The sequence below is a fragment of the Schistocerca americana genome, chromosome 9, assembly GCF_021461395.2.
Source record: "Schistocerca americana isolate TAMUIC-IGC-003095 chromosome 9, iqSchAmer2.1, whole genome shotgun sequence".
NCBI lineage: Eukaryota > Metazoa > Arthropoda > Insecta > Orthoptera > Acrididae > Schistocerca > Schistocerca americana.
In genome coordinates, this window is record NC_060127.1 from 100,567,705 (window position 1) to 100,590,453 (window position 22,749).

At 40.5% G+C, this 22,749-nt stretch overlaps 1 protein-coding gene across 1 annotated transcript in view; it reads left to right on the plus strand.

Annotated features, from left to right (window-relative positions):
- The window catches only part of LOC124551202 (E3 ubiquitin-protein ligase UHRF1-like), a 149,548-nt gene that overhangs the window by 115,264 nt on the left and 11,535 nt on the right, over window positions 1-22,749 (plus strand). The window contains exons 10-12 of the mRNA XM_047126193.1: window positions 361-517; window positions 12,980-13,369; window positions 20,585-20,683. Of these exons, the coding sequence (XP_046982149.1) occupies window positions 361-517; window positions 12,980-13,369; window positions 20,585-20,683 (646 nt within the window). The remainder of the gene's footprint in view (window positions 1-360; window positions 518-12,979; window positions 13,370-20,584; window positions 20,684-22,749) is intronic.

A 22,749-nucleotide genomic window follows, 5' to 3' on the forward strand; every position in this document is an offset into this window, starting at 1 on the left:
TTATGCCTAGATATTTAATGGACGTGGCTGTTTCAGAAAGCTCCTACTAATGCTGTATTCGACTTTGCATGATTGTTTTCCTACTCGTCCACATTAACTTATATTTTTACAAAAGTGACACTTTGGGTATCGGCTCAACTGTACTTTGCACAGTCAAAACAATAGTTGAGGAATCTTTTCATCGTATCACTGCTGGTTGTTTTCTATGTTGACAACAGTTGCCAATTTGTGACTTCCTGTTGTCTTTCTGACCACACTACATACAGAAGATATCTCCCTCTTCACTTCTTCCTCTCAGTGTTATAGTCAGTTAATTATTGAGATCGTTTTTTTCTTACCTATAATGGTGTTGTGTTTCAGATACGATGGTATATACAAAGTCGTCGAATATCTCCCACATAGAGGATGTTCTGGATTTATTGTCTGGCGATACTTGCTGCGTCGAGATGATCCCACACCCGCCCCGTGGACAGAGGAAGGAAAGAGGTTAATAGAGTCTCTCGGCCTTCAAATTGAGGTCAGTAAATAAAATTGGCTCTGAGCTGAATCAGTTTCAGTGACTTTACCATTTATTCTATTCATTTGTTTCTTCATCATAATTGTGAGAGAGCAGTCTTATCATGTCAACCCCAAACTAACAGGTCTTCTAGAAAGAATGCAACTTTGGAGTGCACAATAACATACAAATTGAAGAAATGAAGTAATTTACATATTACTGCAGTGTATGCTACCTGTGGTTATATGTGAAGTGTGATGCTACTCAAATGCCCGTGATGACTCTGCAGTCACACATTCGTTTGTTTGATCAAGTTCTCCATAATGTTTTGGCATACTTGCATCTCTATTTCTGATATTACACGCTGCATCTCACCGTTGTGCTGTGGAAGGGATCCTCATTTGTTGGTGTACACATGAAATTTCAAGTGCAACCACAGAAGTAAATCACACAGTGTCGACTCAGAAGAGCTGAGCGGTCAATTAGCATTACCACTGTGAGGAAACACCCAGCCATGGAACCTCTCATAACAGCTCCTTTGTTGTAATTGAGGTGTGACAGGCTGCCCAACTTTTTGAAACCAAACTACTTCAGCACTCACTCAGTCAGAGATCAGACCAAAAAAGCTTTAACATTTTATGGTAGCATTCACCATCCACTGTGTATGCCTGTGCAGTGCCATCTTAAGACGTGTGGCCAATTGCACCATCAGCCCAACTGCCACACTACACAGTCATTTCTACAGGTAACGACATCTCCATAATTACTTGAATGTTTTCTGTGCCCCAAAGCCTGCGATTATGTTTGTTCACGAACCTATTCAACTCGAATGTGTGCTTCATCAGTAAATGTTATTTTCTGGATGAAATTTTTGTGCATTATTCATTTTGGAAACACCTAATGGACAAATTCTCGGTGCTTTACACGATTGTTTGGATTCCATTCATGTATCAGTTGAATTTTATAGGTCCAAAGGTGCAAATTTTCTTCAGCATTTGTTGCATGCTGGTTCTGCAGATATCTAATTTTTGTGAATTTTGTTGTATAGAGTTCACTAGACTAACAGCAACATTATCACTCCCGACAGTGACGTTTTACACTTAACAACTAACACAAGCATGCCCAAGTGTTTAATGTCCACAAACAAACCACTTTTATCAAATTTAACAATCAGTCTCATCACAGACGACTTACTCAATGCATTGCGTTGACCAAACGTTCTACAGAGTTTGTGAACATGTCCTGTGCAATGTTCACTGTAAGTAGAGCCCACATCCCCCCCCCCCCCCCCCCCCCAACATGTGAAATACATTGGTATTTATTTAAGGAAAATAGTAGAAGTATGTACAAAAAATGTAATATCATGAAAATATTTTGTTTAATATTTAACATAAACGGTAATTCCAACTGAAATCAAATTCTCAGTTACACTATGCACTTAAAATACCAGAAACATGAAAAATACATTAAGAAGGTAAGTTTTACATTACTTAATTTTTTATTTTGAAAATCTGCGACTGTGCTGTTAAAATAAAGTTGCATTGAATCATATAACTTTACTAGAATGTCCATCTACACTGAAATTACTAAGTTACTCTACCTTACCTCTCATTCTGAAGTGCAATGAGCAGCCAGGTACTTCTCCAAATTCTCTGACAACCAGAAAGAAATGTTTTGCAGGAGGAAAATGACCCTTGCATATTACAGGACAGTGTTGCAAATTTTAAGATATTAAATATTCCTGAAGAGATGTCCATTAGAGTGCCTTCATCTGCGCCACTGAGGCTATTTCAAATGGTAGTAAAAGTCTAGTAACGTGGAGACCTTGCCAAAGTAGCATCAAACTTATTCTTCTTTGCCCAATATCATCTCTAATGTTAGCCCACATTTGACAGTGTTAACAGTTCCTAAAAATATAATGTAATTGGTTAGACAGAAAATCTACTCACCAAGCAGCAGCAGGAGAACACACATATAAAACGCATAATATACACAAGGGTTAAAGGGGACGGAAGAGGGCTGAAGGAAAAGGACTGGTGATATTTAGGAAAAGCGGTATAGTTCAGAAAAGTCACCCAGAACCTGGGTCAGGGGTGACGTACTGGGTGGGATGAGAAGGACAGGCTGTCCTGTAAGTCTCCTCTGACCTAGAGTTCTTGGTGACTTTTCGGAACTATACCCCTTTTCCTAAATCTCACCAGTCCTTTTTCTTCACACCTCCTTCCTTCCTGTCCGCAGCTTGTGGGTGGCTAGCATTGCTGCCTCTGGATCACGGGGTCCCAGATTTGATTGCTAGCCGGGTTGGGGATTTTCTTTGCCTGGGCATTTGTGTTGTCCTCCTCCTCCTTATCCCCATAATAATCATTATAATCTTTCGTGACAGTGGCTATATCGGTCTGTGAAAAAATTGGGACTTCGCACGGGTGCTTATGGCCACACAGATGAGCAGCCCACAAACCAGTCATCATCATCATCATCATCATCATCATCATCATCATCATCATCCTTCCTCTTCAACCCTTCCATCAGAAGGAGGAGTCACTGGCTCTGAAAGCTTGTATACGTCATACGTCTTTTACATGTGCTGCTGTGTGGTGAGTAGATTTTTTTATGTACCCCATTACATTATACAGGGTGAGGCAGTGAAACGGCACGATTTTGTAAAACCACCAAAGATTTATTTACAAGTAAAATCATAATAGTTGAACATGGATCTCAAGTACAAGAGTGGAAATTAAAGATTTAACTTAAAAACAATCATTTTTTAAATATGGTGTCAGTGAGGTGTCGTCCTTGGTTTTGCACACATTGTCTAAGCCTGAGATGAAATTGTCCCATGACGTTTCGTAGCATCTGTACTGGAATGTTGTTAATTTCCTGTCGAATTCGCTCCTTCAGGTCTTCTTTTGTTCTTGGTGGATTTTCCTGGAAGACTTTGCACTTGAGGTAGCCCCAAAGAAAAAAGTCTGGTGCCGTCAGATCTGGTGAACGGGCAGGCCAGGGGAAATCGCCATTCCTGCTGATTAGACGTCGTGGAAATGCAAGTCTGAGCAATTCCATTGAGACATTAGCAGTATGGCTTGTTGCACCATCTTGCTGGAAGAGTGTTTCAGCATCTGGATCATGTCGATCAATTCCAGGCAGACCAAAAATGGTCAACATGTCAGCATAACGTCCAGAGTTTACCGTCACTGTGTTGCCATCTTCATCTTCAAAAAAATAGGGCCCCACGATTCCACGAGATGACATTGCACACCAGACTGTTACTTTTTCAGAATGGAGAGGTTTTTCATGAAGTTCGTGCGGGTTATCTGAGGACCAATATCTGAAGTTTTGCTTATTTACGTACCCACTAAGATGAAAGTGGGCTTCATCACTCATCCATAAGTTATGCACTCTTTCTTCATTTCGTTCAATAACGTTATGCATTGACTGGCAAAAGCGTATACGGTTATTGTAGTCATTAGGTTTAAGGGCTTGCACTACCTGAATTTTGTATGGATGATAGTGAAGGTCACTCTTCAAAATCCGTCTTACTGATCGATTGCTGAGACCAAGTTCTGCGCTGTGCCGTCTCACAGATTTTCGCGGACTTCGTCCCAACGCTTCGCGCACACGATTAATGTTCTCGGGTGTCCGGATTGTTTTTTGTGCTGCCGCCTCTTTTCTTTGTTGTGCTAGCAGTAGCTTCAAAGGTTTTAACCCAAAGGAGAATGGCTTTCCTTGATGGCACGGGAGCCCGTGGCGGCAGGTTGAATTCACGACGAAAGGCGCGTTGAGCACCAACCACACTATCCGCGTTTTTGTAATATGCCTTTACGGCATATGCACGTTGCGCACTCGACCAACGCTCCATGGCTACTGAAACTTCCACCACTCTAGACGCCCAAGGTCACTTCCCCCACTCCCGCAACCCCCCTCCGCGCCCGACAACCACTATCGAAATCGTGCCGTTTCACTGCCTCACCCTGTATTTTCATAAATTGATTATTTTTGTTGAGATGTTAACAATTTGTAATGATTTCTGCAGAGGCAACTGACAAATTCTTATTCTCTTACACTGCTGGCAAATAAGTCGAAGTTGCTGTGAATGTATGCCAGAGAATTTTCAAATTTAGATTCAGTGGAAGCATTTTATGCTTTTTGTAGTGATACTGTAGACTCTTTTGGAAATTGATTAGTCACAGATTTAATGGCTCGAAAAATTGTCATCACAAAAACTGACAGCTACAATCCAGGTGCTGCATCTCGTTAGGACAGGCCCAGGTGGCAACACTAGTTTCAGCAGCAGTTCTCTCGAAAGTGGCACGATGTGCACCTTTCAGACACACCTTGGTATATGAAATTATTTTATTTTGTTTGGGTTGGCTGCTGCACACTTCTTCGGAAATACGTTGCAGCGCACAGAGCAAACAAGTGAAGGGCATTAAATTCGGATAGAATATGCAGAGGGCAGTTGCTGCTTTTGGCATGTATGCTTCAGCATCCAAATACATAACAGGAACTTCTCTGCTTGAATTCTCCCAGGCCACAGCAATTGAAGACTGTCTGGCTTTTACAAAATGAGCTACTGTTGAATGAGTCATGCATTCCAGTCCTTTACAAGAATCAGTAGTGGCTTTGAGGGTTTTTCTCTGTCGAGATTCCAACAGTGGGTTTGCCAGTGGAATGTCCACATACTTCCTTTGTTTTGTCGATGGCTGTCCACCTGTGGTGGTTACTTGTATAGTGTCTGCCCCCTAAGCCTAGTGTTCAGTGTGTCTGACAGCCATACAGCGGGCCTGGGTTTGATTCCCAGCCAGGTCAGAGATTTTCTCCTCTCGGGTACTGGGTGTTGCATTGTCTTCCTCATCATTTTATTGTCATCGAACCGTAAGTCACACAATGTTGTGGCAACTGAAAAGACTTGTAACTCAGCAGCTGAACTACCCCAGGTGGGGTCTCCCGACCACCTACGCCATACGATCATTTGATTTTCATCTGTATACTGCCGCACACTCTTCAGAGCCCACCGTTAACAAAAATCGTATTAATTTTTCCTTAATGTTGACTTATCAGAAATCTGTTGCCCACACCACTTTTGTAGAAACTCACAATATTCAGGCAAATGAAGTTTACACCACAAAATGTTGTCAGCCACCCTGGAAGAGTACATATAATAGAAAAATTCACTTGTTGAATTCTGGAATATTTTGCATCTGTGTCAATTACATTTTCATCCTAGAAAATTGCACTGCTTTTTGTTTTTGTGTGCTCATCAATACAAACAAACTGAGGTGACAAGAGTCATGGGATAGCAATATCCGTGTATACAGATGGTGCTAGTATCACCTAAACAAGATAGAAAAGTGCAATGCATTAATGGAGCTGTGGTTTGTACTCAAGTGATACACGTTAAGAGGTTTTTGACATGATAATGGCTGCAGGAATTAACAGACTTGGATGCGGAATGATAGTTTGAGCTAGATGCATGGAACATTTCATTTTGGAAATCATTAGGTAATTAAAGATTCTGAGAATATTCACAGTATCGAGAGTGAGCCAATAATACCAGATTTCAGGCATTACCTCTCACCACGGACAATGCATTGGCGAGTGGCCTCCACTTAGTGGCCAAGAGTAGTGGCTTTTGTGAAGACTTTTCAGTGCTAACAGACAACTGTCCCTCCATGCAATAACCACAGAAATCTGTGTGGGACGTACAACGAACGTAGAATGTAGCTGTTAGGAAAGTGCAGTGAAATTGGGCATTAATGAGCTGTGACAGCAGACAGGTGGCATGAGTGAGTTTACTAATAGCATAACGTTGTCTGCAGCACCTCTCTGGGCTTTTGAAGATATTGGTCGGACCCTAGACAACTGGAAAATGGTGGCCTGGTCAGATGAATCCCAAATTCAGTTGGTAGGAGCTGATGGTAGGGTTAAAGTATGGTGCAGGCCCCTTGAATCCATGGACCGAAGTTGGCAACAAGGCACTGTGCAAGTTGTTGGTGGCTCCATAATGGTACGGGCCATGTCTACACGGAATGGACTGGGTTCTCCGCTCTAACTGAACCAATACTGTGCAAGTTGTTGTTGGCTCCATAATGGTATGGGACATGTCTACACAGAATGGACTGGGTTCTCCGGTCTAACCGAACCTATCATTGACTGGAAATTTGTATGTTCAGCTACTAGGAGACCATTTGCAGCCAACAATAATGGAATTTTTACGGTTGACAGTACACCGTATCACCAGGCCACATTTGTTTGCGATGGCTTGAAGAACATTGTGGACAATTTGAGCAAATGATTTGGCCACCCAGATCGTCGTACATAAATCCTGTCAAACATTTTTGGGCCATAAATGAGAGGTCAGTTTGTGCATAAAATCTTACAAGAGCAACACTTCCGCAGTTATTTCTGCAGTTATGGTCGGGTATAGAAGCAGCGTGGCTCAGTATTTCTGCAGGGGACTTCCAATGACTTTGAGTCCATGCCGCCTTGAGTTGCTGCCCTATGCTGAGCAAAAAGAGCACCAACGTGATAGTGGGAAGTATCACATGACTTTTGTCACCTCAGTGTGGGCTATCTGATGTGTTTATTGCATGCTCAGTGTGGAGCAATGACACCACCAGTAGTGAAAGCACCACCCATCATAGCGCAAGATCTTAATTTAGATAAAAACATTGATGCACCAGGAAGCAACAATAACTCAAACACTTGTGAAATCCGGACATGGGTGTGAGTGTTATTTTTAGCATAAGTTAGTTTAAGTAGTAAGTCTAGGGACCACTGGCCTCAGTAGTTTGGTCCATTAGGAATTCTCACACATTTCAATATTTGAAGTAGTGAAATCTTTAGTAATATTTGGCATTCTTTTATTGATACACACACTCTGTGGTTGAGGATCAGTGGCAATTGCTAATAGTTGGAAACATTTTGGGCCAAAAGTCTTTTGTATGCCCCACTTTCAGTCCTGAAAGCACATGAAGCCCTGTACTGCACATAATAATGGATTTAACAATGATACACACAATACTGATATTGTATCTGCTTTGCTTTTGGGAACTGAAATCCTCTATCATAAGAAATTAGTCAGAAACATGTCGTAGATGATCCAGCTCAAAGTGCAGTTAAGCACAGTTTATTCCATTAGAACTGACTGTAGATTAGATTCAGATATTTTTCTAGGGGAGAGGTTTGCCAAGGGTATGACAAAATATGAAAAAGGGTGAAAAAGCAATAACTTGTAATTTTATGTAGCATAAAGTTAAAAAAACACGTAATTATAGTGAAATGTTTAAAAAAATATTTAATGATAAATTGAAATACATTGTAGTTGATGATATAATTCATGAACATGTACATTTTTCACATGCGTAGGAGTGTAATAAATTTTGACTATGATAACACACTGTTCTGTAGTAATGAAGCACTCCACTACTTACCACACAGAAACAGATGAAAGATTTACCAAAAATCAGAAGTAGTGGGTATTTCAAAAGTTGCATTTTTTATGTGATACTCTTCATATTTAATTCCTAGTACACAGGCTACCTTTGTTAAAACACCTTTAATATTTAAAGGCAATTTACAGTTAATGTATCATTTTACAAGCACAAAATAAAATATCAGTAGTAAGATTCTGAGTCCACTAACTGGTCAGTAGCAACTTTCCTTTTCATAATATTGTTACATTCTGGAATTTTCATTGTTTGATATCAGTAGTGTGCGTGTGCGTGTGTTGATGGCTGATGATCCCTTCAGTGTAGATGCACCCTAAGCTGGAACACTTACTGGAATCGGCAAGATACTGTGAGTAGTGAAGTTAACAATCAGGGGCACTACGTCTGCAGTTTGTGGTGTAAGTTGAGAGTAGTTTGGTTTTGATGGGAGATGTGATAGGGTAGTCTGTGCAGGTGAAGTGACCACGTTGTCTGGATGGTGTAGTGGTTAGCACAAGTGCCTAGTAAGCAAGAGATCCGGATTTGAATCCTGGTCTTGCATAAATTTTCAATTTGCCTCATTGATATAAATCAATGCACATTGGCAGCTGATGTCTTTAATTCTTTTCTGTCTTGCTCAGTAGTCAGTATTTTTTCATTTGCTATTTCCTCCTCGAAGCATTTTACTTTGTAATTCACTTCCCATTCAATAAGCTGATGTTCTATGGAATTTACAGCACAGCTGACAGATGTCTCATATAATACTTTCTGATAAGAATACAGATAGGTGTGTTATGTAACTCAACAAAGGCAGAGAAGATATTGCTATCTGGAAAGTGAAAGAAATCATTAGTGGAGTTACACAAAGTTCACACACTGCTCAACCACTGTTTCTCATATGTTATGACCTCCCAGTCAATATGCAACAAGCAGAGATCATGTTTTTTTGCAAGTGATCAGGTGCGTGTATTGTATAGTACAATGTCTTTGTTTCGGACATGCATGTCTGAAAGAACAAACACCATACCTATATATCTGACAGCATATAGATCTTTCATTGCAAATGTACAGACATGTCTGATGTATCACATAAAGACAGTAGGGCTGCAAACAAAGAGGAAGAGTAGTTGTGGACTCTACTTTCTAGTGTGCAGCATTTGGAAATTTGGGTCAGACAGGAGACGAGCTCAGGTAGCTGAAGCAGTAAAGGCAAATGCTTGTATAAAGCTGGAAATCCAAGTTCGAATCCTGCTCCAGCACAAATTTTCATCTGTCACTAGTGATTTATGTCAGTGCCCCAGTGCAGCTGTAGCCAGAAATTTCTTTCATCAAATGTGTGTTAAATAACAAGAAAGGTTAACAGTTGTGGCCTCACATAGGTTGTTGCTAAACAGAATATAGGTTAAAAACAGAATAAAATAAATGATTATTGCAGTGCAAGCAGAGTATTTGCAGGCATTAACAAATGTCAACTAAAGACGTGTTGAGCAGCAGTGATGATGTTAATTGGAGGTAAGTGTCAACGAAGTAAGTTAAAAGAAATTTGTAAAAGAGATGACAGGGAAATGAAAGAAACATGTTGACATTAAAACAAAAATTAGAATTAATTAGAAGATTTGAGGAGAGGGAAACTACTGCAAGACTTGGAACGCAGGTTGTTGGAACATTAAAAAGAATAAGCAGAAAATCCAGAATTTTACCAGGAAGTGTAATTCTGGTTGTGGACCATCTGCATGGAAAAGAATGAAGAGATCTACATCTGATGAATCAGATGCTGATCTCTTGCAATATTTTAGCCAAAAGCAAACATAAGGTGTCATTGTTTCAGGCACAGGCAGGTGTGCCAAAAAAGCTGAATTTTTTCATGGAGCTCTAGGATTAGAGGCAGAATTTAATGCCACGTCTTGATGGTTAACCAGACGGAAACAGTGGGACTCACAAACTTACTGTGCAAGGAGAGTGGCTTAGTTCAAATGCTGTGGCAGCTGGTTCCTTCTGGGAAGAGTTACAGGAATTTATGAAAGGAAATAATTTCACATCAGATAATGTTTATAAAGCAGACAAAAGTGGTCTATATTGGAAATGTTTAACAACCAGCACTGACGATTTAAGAGTGAAGTTGGTGCTCCCAGATGTGTCATCTAAAGAATGCCTAATAGTTTTGTGCACTGCTAATGCTTCTGGGAATCACAAAATGAAGCTACCAGTGATTGTAAAATAAAAAAAATGCCTGAACATGCAAGGATATCAGAGCTAATGATCTTCCTGTGCACTATTGCAACCAAAAAGGAGCAGGGGTGAACAGTCAAATTTTCAAAAACTGGTTCTACAAACATTTTGTACCATAAGTTTGGCGATTTCTAGAAGAGAAAGGTTTTTCACAGAAGGCTGTTCTATTGCTTGATAATGCTCCTTCACACTCTATGAGAAGATTCTCACAATTGATGGTGGTCTCATTCTAACAAAGTTTTTCCCTCCCAGCATGACTGCCACTGTGCAACCAGTGGACCATGGCGTAACTGCATCGGTAAAGCAATAGCCTACTGATAATACTAGTGGGTGAAGATGATTTGGTGCTGTTCTAGAAGTAGTTGACAATTCTAGATGCCATTTGTGGAAATTTTTATGTCTGGCAGGAAGTCAGACAACATAATACTAGTTCAGTCGAAGAAAATTCTTCCCAGATATTGAAGGAAGTGATTTGCAAGATTTCCATGATGAAGAAATAACAAATGCACAAGTAATGGATCTGGCAGCAGTTTTAAATGGTTTTGATGAAGAAAACTTGAATGATTGAATATCAACACATGTGAATCCAGCTTCCAGTACAGGAGTGATGCCAAAATTGTGACTGCTGCTTCACAAAAAAATAAAAGAGAAAAGAATGAATGTGGAAGTGATGACGAAGAAGTGACCTTGTCAGTCATTGTACTGCATTTCAGTATGTTGGTACTCTTCTAGATTATATGGACAAGAGGAAGTCTCTGTAGAGTGGTATTATTGTTGCAAGAAAAATTCAAAACACCTTGCAAGAAAATGTCGACTTCTGTCAGAGGCAGACCAACATCACAGATTATTTTAAGAAATAAACAGGCCTGCCGTATCTATGCACAGAAGTTGGATTAACTTTTGAACAAAGAATATATGTGTGAAAATAACTAAATTATTTGTGTCTTTTCAATTATTTGTGCATATTCGTCCCCAGACTATCCCGAACAGTCAGCTGTGTACTGTGTATAGCAAATACTCGTGGTTGATTAGCAACTCCATATCACATTATTCAATGTTAAATGTAGCATAACTGACTTCATTCAATTTTTATTTGCCACAAATGGAACTGCGATAAAACTAGTCAACATAGCAACTTTATAAAGCTTATCATTGCAGTCCTAACATTAGTGAAGTTACAATCTTGCATTTATTAAGTTACCAAAATCTTTTTTAAAAAACATGTACACGAATAGGACATCGGAGAAACTCTTGTGCTGGCAGTACTTGTGGAATAATCTTTGGATTGGCCTCATTATTCAATAAATAATTTGTAATTATTTATTTGACAATAATAGAAATATACAATATTATGAAAAGGATATAGCGGAGATGCTGAGTCGCAGATACGCACAAGAAAAAGACTGTTAGAAAATGAGCTTTTGACCAACAAGGCCTTTGTCAGAGATAGGACACACACACACACACACACACACACACACACACACACACACACACACACACAAACGACTGCAGTCTCTTGCTGCTGAGGCCACAGCAGCCAAAGAATGCAGTCGTGTGTGTGTGTGTGTGTGTGTGTGTGTGTGTGTGTGTTGGCCGAAAGCTCATTTTCTGACAGTATTTCTGCTCTGTGTCTCTGTGATTCAGCACCTCACCTATATGGTGAGTGGCAACTACCCTCATCATAATATTGTACGCTTCATCCTGGATTTTCCATTGTTGAATTATAGAATTAATCTGCCAGGAAGTGTCATATCAGCGCGCGCGCGCACGCACACACACACACACACACACACACACACACACACACACACACACACACACACACACACTGCTTGGAGAGTGAAACTTTAATTCTGGAAACATCCCCCAGGCTGTGGCTAAGCCATGTTTCTGCAATATCCTTTCTTCCAGGAGTGCTAGTTCTGCTAGGTCTGCAATAGAGCTTCTGAAGTTTGGAAGGTAGGAGATGAGGTACTGGTGCAATTGAAGCTGTGTGGATGGGTCGGGAGTCGCATTTGGGTTGCTCAGATGGAAGAGCACTTGCCCGCAAATGGCAAAGGTCCCAAGTTTGAGGCTAGGTTTGGCACACATTTTTAATCTGCCAGGAAGTTTCTAGTTTCAATAGAAATACAGTTATTCACGTCAGACGTGATACAATAGTGTCTCGTGTGAAAATACTTGTCTGTATAGTGACAATGTTAATAACTTAATAATAATGTTGTGCACATGTAATAATTTTAGTGAGATCATTTCGCTTCTTTGTTTTCGACACTGTCTTTAGGTTTTTGTAGGGTATCTATAAACATTTTTAGTGAGTGTATTAGGTTTCATTTTTAACACCGTTTCTGTCAATTCTGCCCCATTCCCGCAACTACCGTGACAGCACATTCTCCTCTTTGGGATTTACAAATCACTGAGCCACTGTAACCTGCTGTGTGGCCCTCTCCAACTGTTCACAGCTTGCTGCAGTGGCCCGGTTACTCTACCCGGCCCCATGTGTGACTTGCCTGGCTCATTCACATCTCGGCAACTAGCCAGCCGTACACCGATTGACCAAAAAATCTGTATTTACATACAAATCTTAGCGGACATGCCGGTTGTAATGTCACACCTGATACCAAAATACTTAGAAAATATTTGTAGACAACTTCCGAAATTTTATCAGGGGTGTACTTTTTCACTCTGTATGTGATTTAAATCACCATCTGCTGTGGTGGTGGTGGTGGTGGTGGTGGTGGTGGTGGGGGGGGGGGGGGGGGGGGGGAGTCTGGAGTAACCCTTTATACGTGTAATGTAATAAACTCGAATTTACTTTCTGTTGCAGTATCCAGAAAATTACAGTCCGACACTGTCCGAGAAGAAGTCGGGGAGAAGTTCCAAGAAGTTAGAAAAAAGTTCCAAGAAGCCGATAGAAAAACCTGTGACGAATGAGAATGAAGAAAACAGTTTGCATATGAGTGTTAGAACTGAAACCGTGATGAATGAGACTGAAGAAAACAATTTGCATATAAGTATTAAAACTGAACTGTCTGAAAATTATGCAAGCATAGAAGAAAGCCACATGATGGATGAGAATGAAGAAGGCAGTTTGAATAAAAGGATTAAACCTGAACCGTATGAAATTGATCCGAGAATAGCAGACATCATTGCTAAAGATGAGCAAAATGAGGAGCTGTGGCAGCACTGCAGCTTTTATGTTAGAGATGGGAAGATGGTAAGGTCTAGTGTAGCACTCTGTCACGTCATTTGTTAGCACTGATTGCCACGTGTGCCACTGAACTGCCTTCACTGTATACAGTTTGTGTAATCATGTATGAATTGTAATAAAACTGCTCTTGTTCTGGGAATCTGTTTAGGTACCAGGTGCTGAAATTGTAAGTACACTGGTGAAAATGGAAAGTGTTACAGTTGAAGCAGCAGTCTGATATTTCTGAGATTTTGTGGAGTCGTTCATCACACGGCAGGTGTTGCATGATTAAATTGCCTGTATTCAATGTGGCATGAAAGCAGGCAGCTTTCAAATGTCACCTTGAGGAATCTCTTGCCATTTCTGAAACACTTGTTGTATGGATTCATAAAAATTGCTGGCTGGAGGCTAGTATGAACTTGTCTTCCCATTGCATTCCAGATGTAGTCTTCTTCTTCATCTTCGTCTTCATCTTCAGCGTTTCCTGTAGGAGTTAGCCATTTTCGATCTCCACAGGCCTCTTTTGTTCCAGCCACCTGGTTTTAGATTTCAGTGTTCCATTGATTCCCTGTGTGTATTTTCGCTGTCTTCTCTCCTCATTATTCTGGGTGCCACCCAGTTTAAAATCTTCTGTGGGAATTCTCTCTACCTGCTGTTAATGCTGAAGCATTCTTCTTCTCCAAAGGTTTTGTTACGCAGCATGTTATCTCTGTTTGTCTCCACACTTCTTTGTTTCATATCCTATCTTGTCTCAGTAACTGTGGACATCTTCTCATTTCGTCCATTTCCACTGTTCTAATTTTCTCCCTAACTTTCCTTGTTTGAGGCCATTCCCTACAGTACTAATTTCTCCACCACACTGAATTATCCTTTTATGTAAAGGAAAGTTTACCCTCACCATATAGCGGAGATGCTGAGTTGCAGATAAGCCCAATAAAACGACTGTCACAAATAAAGCTTTTGGCCTTCATCAGAAATAGATATATATATATATATATATATATATCTCACACACACACACACACACACACACACACACACACACACGCACATGCAAACGTGCACGCACAAACTCACCTCATACATACGACTGCAGTCTCAGGCAACTGTAGCCACATTGACACACAGAGAAAAAGAGAGAGAGAGAGAGAGAGAGAGAGAGAGAGAGAGAGTTGTCTGTTTTTGATGAAGGCCTTATGGGCCGAAAGCTTTATTTGTCACAATCCTTTTGTTACGCCTATCTGCAACTCAGCACCTCCGCTATATGATGAGCAGCAATTTTCCTTTTCATAATATTGTTGCATTCCATCCTGGATTTTCCATTGTTTGAATTATTATTTTCTTAGTGTCTTGCCAAATATTATTATTCCATGTTATATCATGCAAAGCTTTGGTAACACACTTACCTGTTGCTACTCTGAAACTAATATCCTCATCCATGCACCAGAATTTCCTGTTATTGCTCCCAAATATTTGTAGCTTCTGCAGGGTTCTGTTTCCCTTCCTCCATATCAATTTTCACCAAATCGTGTCCCAAACACACAAACTCTGTCTTCTCCTGAATTATCCCCAAATCCCATTTGCTATACTCTTCAAGCTTTCTGGGTATTTATTTCATATCCTCTTCATCTTGGAAGAATATTACGTGCGATCCTCAAATAAAAGAGAGTGGAGAGTATTGTTACCGATCTTTATTCCCACTGCTGAGTATTTGCTATACCAGCCATTCATTACCTGTTGCAAATAAATGCTAAACAAAATAGGTGACAATCCACAATCTTGTTTTAGGTTTCTGTCAACAAAGATGTTTTGAGATAAAGTTGTTTCGCATTATAAACATTACTTTTATGTTCTTGTGTAACTTTTTAACAGATTAATTCATTCTTCTCTCACATTAACCTTTTAATTGCTTCCCATAATTTCATTCTGTGGACATTGCCATACACTTAGGTCCTCAACGAAAAGCAGAAGCATTGAGTTGTCAACAGGCAACTCGCACACACTTAGGTGTGCATGCATGCGCGCATGCGCATGCGCCCACACACACACACACACACACACACACACACACACACACACACACACCTCTGTTCCCCCATGTAGGGGGTTAGGTGTCGTATACTTTTTTTTTTTTTTAGCTCGTCAGAGAATAATTCTGAAAACTAGCAAGTTTTCTTTCTTTTGTGTGTGCCTATTATTCCTTACTTATCACTGGCATCTGGAATTTTTTGAAGCTGTGCATGCCTTTTCTATGGAGGGAGCATTGTCTCGCTGTCAACAATGCCCCAATGCTATTGGTCACGTACTGAGTTAGTGTGAGAGAGCCATTGGGCTTCACCATGCAGTGGTTACGCACAGCTGCATCTCAGGTAAATAGTATGAAGCACTTCTTACAAAGTTTAACTAAGAGTTGAAGTGTTATTTTGGTTTTTAGGGGAAAAGTGTTCGAATAGTTCAGTTATTTTGTGGAAAGGCTTGCAGGATCACTTAAAGCGTTTGTTAATGATTCTATCAACAGTGCAGTATTTATACAGGGTATTCAAAAAGTGTGTCTGCAGTGCTGTATGATTGTTTGTCGCACGTGCCGTATGCTGCAGTGAATATACCGAAATGAAACTCGGTGAAATACAAGTTATTAATTTATTGAATATTCATTTTTACTGAGGTAAACGAAACAGTGGAATGTTGGGAGAGTCCATTTGTAGGGAAGTAATCCAGGCAGGCGAACAATCATACGGCACGCGCGGCTAACAGTCATACGGCACTGTGGAGAGACTTTTTGAACACCCCATTTTAGGTGACTAGTTTCGAACCTTACATATTCATTTTCAAGCCTGGCTTGCTAGTCACCTAATATAAATACTGCAGCTGTTGACAGAATTGTTAATAATCACTTTAAGAAGTTTAATAACGTTGCTGGTTCCTGTAAACAAAATGTTGAAACTGAAGGAATATGCTGTATTGGTTATGAAATTTATGATGGAAGAAATATTGTGTTTCGTAATAAATAACTTTTGTGGAGGAACATATATTGATAGTAAAATGTAAATGAAAAGGCTTCCATGATCAGTGATTATCTCTTTAATTAATGTGGAAACAATATAGAAATTCTTGCTTCTGTGTGAATTTGAAACGAGCTTAACTATTAAGAGAAGACTGGAAGAATTTAGCCATTGAAAGGGAAATGTGTGGCATACAAAATGGACAGTAAAACAATGTAATTTCACCAGTAGTTTGAAATTCTCCATCTTCAACAAAAAAAAAACATAATATTTGAAAAGTAGGACACATGTTTGTATAAGGCAAATGGTCAGGTTTGTTTCGTAACCTAGTGTGTTATCTCAGTAAAGCCACTGAGCTCTTGTCGAATAGCTTCAGGAAACGCTGTATATCTTCTTACTGTAACAACAGACAAGATGAGTAATATTACAACCTCAGTCTTTTTTCCTTCTTTCATTTCCACAATGACAGCCACTAGGAGGTGGTGTGTTTTCTCGAGTGTTTGGTCTCCTGATAGGTTCTGGCACTCATAGAATATCTAGATAATTTTTGCTGTGGCCGCAATGTTGTAGAGTTTCCAGTGACACCAGGAGAATTTTTTCATTATAATATAAATAATAGTAACAGTAAATCATGTCAGGATATTACATACTCATAACACAGCTTGCCTAGTGTTGTATGTAATCACTGGCTAACTGCAACTTACCTAAAAACATGATTATAATTGTAATGAAAACACTGGCCAATGAGGGAAAACTTTTTATAATAATGTGATTAATTCTTTTGGTTTTTAGTGTGTTGAATGCTAGTTGCTGTTGTTGTGGTCTTCAGTTCAGAGACTACTTTGATGCAGCTCTCCGTGCTACTCTTGGTGTGCAAGCTTCATCATCTCCGAGTACCTACTGCAACCTACATCCTTCTGAATCTACCTAGTGTATTGATCTCTTGGTATCCCTCACCAATTTTACCCTCTGCGCTGCCCTCCAATACTAAATTGGTGATCCCTTGATGCCTCAGAACATGTCCTACCAACTGATCCCCTCTTCTAGTCAAGTTTTGCCACAAATTCCTCTTCTCCACAATTGTATTCAGTATCTCCTCTTTAGTTACATGATCTACATCTAATCTTCAGCATTCTTCTGTAGCACTACATTTTTAATGTTTCTATTCACTTCTTGTCTAAACTGTTTATCATCATTACTTCACTTACTACACTCCCTACAAATACTTTCAGAAAGATTTCCTGACACTTAAATCTATACTTGATGTTAACTAATTTCTCTTCTTCAGAAACACTTTCCTTGCCATTGCCAGTCGACATTTTATATCCTCTTTACTTCGACCATCATCAGTTATTCTGCTCCCCAAATAGCAAAACTCACCTACTGCTTTAAGTGTCCCATTTCCTAACATAATTCCCTCAGCATCACCTGATTTAATTTGACTACATTCCATTATTCTCATTTTTCTTTTGTTGATGTTCATCTTATATCCTCCTTTCAAGACACTATCCATTCCGTTCAACTGTTCTTCCAGGTCCCTTGCTGTTTCTGACAGAGTTACAATGCCATGGGCAAACCTCAAAGTTTTTATTTCTTCTCCATGAATTTTAATTCCTACTCCATGTTTTTCTTTTGTTTCATTTAGTGCTTGCTCAGTACATAGATTGAATAACATCGGGGATAGGATACGACCCAGTCTCTCTCCCTTCCCAACCACTGCTTCCCTTCCGTGCCCCTTGACTCTTATAACTGCCATCTGGTTTCTGTACAAATTATAATAGCCTTACGCTCCCTGTTTTTTATCCCTGCCACCTTCAGAATTTGAAAGAGAGTATTCCAGTCAACATTGTCAGAAACTTTCTCTAAGTCTACAAATGCTAGAAACATAGGTTTGCCTTTCCTTAATCTGTCTTCTGAGGCAAGAGTCGTATGGTCAGTATTGCCTCACATGGTCCAATATTTGTAAAGAATATAAACTGATCTTTCCCGTGGTCGGCTTCTACCAGTTTTTCCATTAGTCTGCAAGGATTCGTGTTTAGTATTTTTCAACTGTGACTTATTAAACTAATAGTGCGATAATTTTCACATCTGTCAACACCTGCTTTCTTTGGGATTGGAAGTGTTCTTCTTGAGGTCTGAGGCTATTTCACTTGTCTCACACATCTTGCTCGCCAGATGGTAGAGTCTTGTAAGGGCTGGCTCTCCCAAGGTTATCATTAGTTCTAAAGGAGTGTTGTCTATTCCTGGGGCCTTGTTTTGTCTTAGCTCTTTCAGTGCTTTGTCAAACTCTTCACGCAGTATCATATCTCCCATTTCATCTTTATCTACATCCTCTTCCATCTCCATAATATTGCCCTCAACTAAATCGCCCTTGTATAGACACACTATATACCTACTTCCACCTTTCTACCTTCCTTTCTTTACTTAGAACTTGTTTTCCATCTGAGCTCTTGATGTTCATATAAGTGGTTCTAGTTTCTCATAAGGTCTCCTTAATTTTCCTGTAGGCAGCATCTATCTTACCCCTAGTGATATAAGCCTCTACATCCTGACGTTTGTCTTGTAACCATCCTTGCTTAGCCATTTTACACTTCCTGTTGATCTCGTTTTTGAGATGTTTGTATTCCTTTTTGCCTGCTTCATTCACTGCATTTTTACATTTTCTCCTTTCATCAACTAAATTCAATATCTCTTCTGTTACCCAAGGATTTCCACTAGCCCATGTCTTTTTACCTACTTGATCCTCTGCTGCCTTCACTATTTCATCTCTCAAAGCTACCAATTCTTATTCTACTGTGTTTCTTTCCCCCATTCTTGTCAGTCATTCCCTAATTATCTCTCTGAAACTCTCTACAACCTCTGGTTCTTTGAGTTTATCCAGGTCCCATCTCTTTAAATTTCCACCTTTTTGCAGTTTCTTCAATTTTAATCTACAGTTCATAACCAATAAATTGTGGTCAGAATCCACATCTGCCCCTGGAAATGTCTTACAATTTAAAACCTGGTTCCTAAATCTCTGTCTTACCATTAAATAATCTAGCTAGTATGATAGCAAAAACCTATTTCACCCACCATTTTATATAATAAAGACTCAATATAGTATTTTAAAAACTTCATTTTTAGTGATTTCAATTTAATCACATGCTAGTGGTTATTAAACTTTCCTATTATGCACCATTGGCATTGCTGAGGTGATGTGGCTTGCAGGTCTCAACAGTACAAATAGCTGCACTGTATGTGCAACTACAACCGAGGGATATCTGTGAATGGGCCAGACTAACCAGTCATTCCTGAAGAGTGGCAGCAGCCTTTACAGTATTTCCAGTGATATGAGATGATAATGCCTCTTGTTTTGTCAATTATACTATTTCTCCAGATCTACACATGTCCTGGTACCCAGCAAAATCCCACCCCATCTGCCTTGGTTTTGGATCTGCTGTAAGGCATCTTTGATGCTCCAAATCATGTTTCCTACTGGATATATTTGTTGTACCATTTGCAGGCCACTGAGAGGGTCAGTGTAGATGAGAAACTTCGTACTGCGAAGGTGTCCCGCTGTACCATTGCCTGTAGGACTCTCTATGCTTTGGCATCAAAATTTGTTAGTTGTTCTGGGAGGCAAACTCTGAAGACCCTACCGAGGAAAACAGCTTAACGAGCAGTTGTATTACCCTGTGTAGATCCATCTGTAGCTTTCTCTCGTATATACATGTGGGAACAATAATAGCCTTATAACATTCTCTCAGAAAACTCCGAATGTGACTTTTACATCTGACAACTTTACACCATTAAGAATGACACGCTACATTCTGCCTTGTAGGACATTTTGGATCCACTCACAAAGCTAGTCTAATATTCCGTAAGCTAATATTTGGTTCACTGCAGAATACTATTTAAAGCCTTCTGGGTTTGAAGGAATAGAATATCAACCTGAATGCTGTTGTCTGCATATCTCCGGATCTTGTGGACGAATAGAGCAAACTGTTTTCTAAGATCTCCATTTTTGGAATCCTTGTTAATACTTGTAGAGAAGTTTTTCTTTCCCTCTGTCATTTGGTTTTATACTTTTCCAACGTATACTTCCTCCGCCTTTGTGGTTCTTCTCTCCAGTTCCATGAAAACTGCCCTCTTCTTTTACCACATCGTGCCTGCATTGTTTCATGTTTAGTAATCTCCTCCAGGAATATAGACCTCACTGCATTTTTATTTCTTGAATCTACATTTGTGCTTTATTTTGCAGAAATACCTCAAAGCTATTCAGGAGAATTTTACGTGCATCTGTTGCCAAGAATTGTTGTACCTGCCAATAACGACTCCGTGCAGCCACAATGTATGTTTGGTAAGTGACAAAAAGATTATGGTGGATCAGTTAATTCTTTTCATTTTCTGTCTATGGATTCTCTTCACAATATTTATTTATGGTGTGGTGCAAATCAGTTGATTTACAAAAATTTTTCATTTTTCTCATGGAGTTTTAGAAATTATATTTAACTTAAGACTTTATATGCAAGGAGTGTATGGAAATCAAACAATGGAAAATCTAGGATGGAATGTAACAGTAGTAGAGAAGGAAAGTTGCTACTCACATATAGCGAAGATGCTGAGTTGCGATAGGCACAACAAAAAGATACACACCATTAGAGCTTACGGCCATTAAGACCTTTGCAGCAACACAAACACACACACACACACACACACACACACACACACACACACACACACAATTTGCACACATGTCTGCAGTCTCAGACAACTGAAATCACACTGCGAGCAGCAGTACCAGTGCATGATGGGAATGGCGACTGGGTAGGGGTAAGGAAGAGGCTGGGGTGGGAAGGAGGAGGGATAGTATGGTGGGGGTGGCAGACAGTGAAATGCTGCAGTTTAGGCAGAGGGCAGGAGAGAAGGTGTTTGGGGGGGGGGGGTAAGTATCAGAAAGGAGAGAAATAAAGACTGGGTGTGGCGGTGAAATGAAGGCTGTGTAGTGCTGGAGTGGGGACAGGGAGGGGGCTGGATGAGTTAGGACAGTGACTAACAAAGATTGAGGTCAGGAGGGTTACAGGAACATAGGTTGTATTGCAGGGAAAGTTCCCACCTGCACAATTCAGAAAAGCTTGTGTTGAAGGGAAGTATCCATATGGCACAGGCTGTGAAGCATTTGCTTCAACTGGTCCTACTCAAGCCAACAAGCCACCTTCCTAGATGTTGACCCCCACCTCAGAGATGGCTACATCAGAACCTCCGTCCATATCAAACCAACTAACCACAAGCAATACCTCCACATAGACAGCTGCCACCCATTCCATACCAAGAAGTCCCTTCTGTACAGCCTACCCACCTGTGGTTGTCACATCTGCAGTGACAAGTAGTCCCTCTCAAAATAGATTGAGGGTCTCACTAAAGTCTTCACTGACCATAATTATCCTCCCATCCTTGTACAAAAGCAAATCTCCCGTGCCTTATCTTTCCAGTCTCCCACCACTCCCAAAGTCCCACAGTCCAGCCACAGAGGAGCATTCCCCTCGTAACTCAGTACCATCCAGGACTGCAGCAACTGAATTACATTCTCCGCCAGGGCTTCGATTACCTCTCGTCGTGCCCTGAAATGAGAAATGTCCTATCCACTATCCTTCCCACCCCTCCCACAGTGGTATTCCTCCGTCCACCAAACCTACACAATATACTTGTCCATCCTTACACAACCACTGCTCCCAATCCCTTACCTCATGGCTCATACTCCTGTAATAGACCTAGATGCAAGACCTGTCCCATACATCCTCCTACCACCACCTACTCCAGTCTGGTCACTAACATCACCTATCCCATCAAAGGCAGGGCTACCTGTGAAACCAGTCATGTGATCTACAAGCTAAGCTGCAACCACTGTACTGCATTCTATGTAAGCTTGACAACCAACAAGCTATCTGTCCGGATGAATGGCCACTGACAAACTATGGCCAAAAAAAAACAAAAACAAGTGCACCACCCTGTTGCTGAACATGCTGCCAAACATGATATCCTCTTCTCAGTGACTGCTTCACAGTGACTTCTTCACAGCTTGTGCCATATGGATCCTTCCCTCCAACACCAGCTTTTCTGAATTGTGCAGGTGGAACTTTCCCTGCAATACATCCTACATTCCTGTAACCCTCCTGGCCTCAACCTTCGTTAGTCACTGTCCTCACCCGTCTAGCCCCCTCCCTGTTCCCATTCCAGCACTACGCAGCTGTCATTTCACCACCGCACCCAGTCTTTTAATTTCTCTCCTTTCTGCTATTCCCCCCCCCCCCCAAGCGTCTTCACCTTCTCTCCTGCCCTCAATCTAAACTGCAGCACTACATTGTCTTCCACCCCCACCAAACTATCCCTTTCCCACCCCGCCCCAGCCTCTTCCTTTCCCCCTCC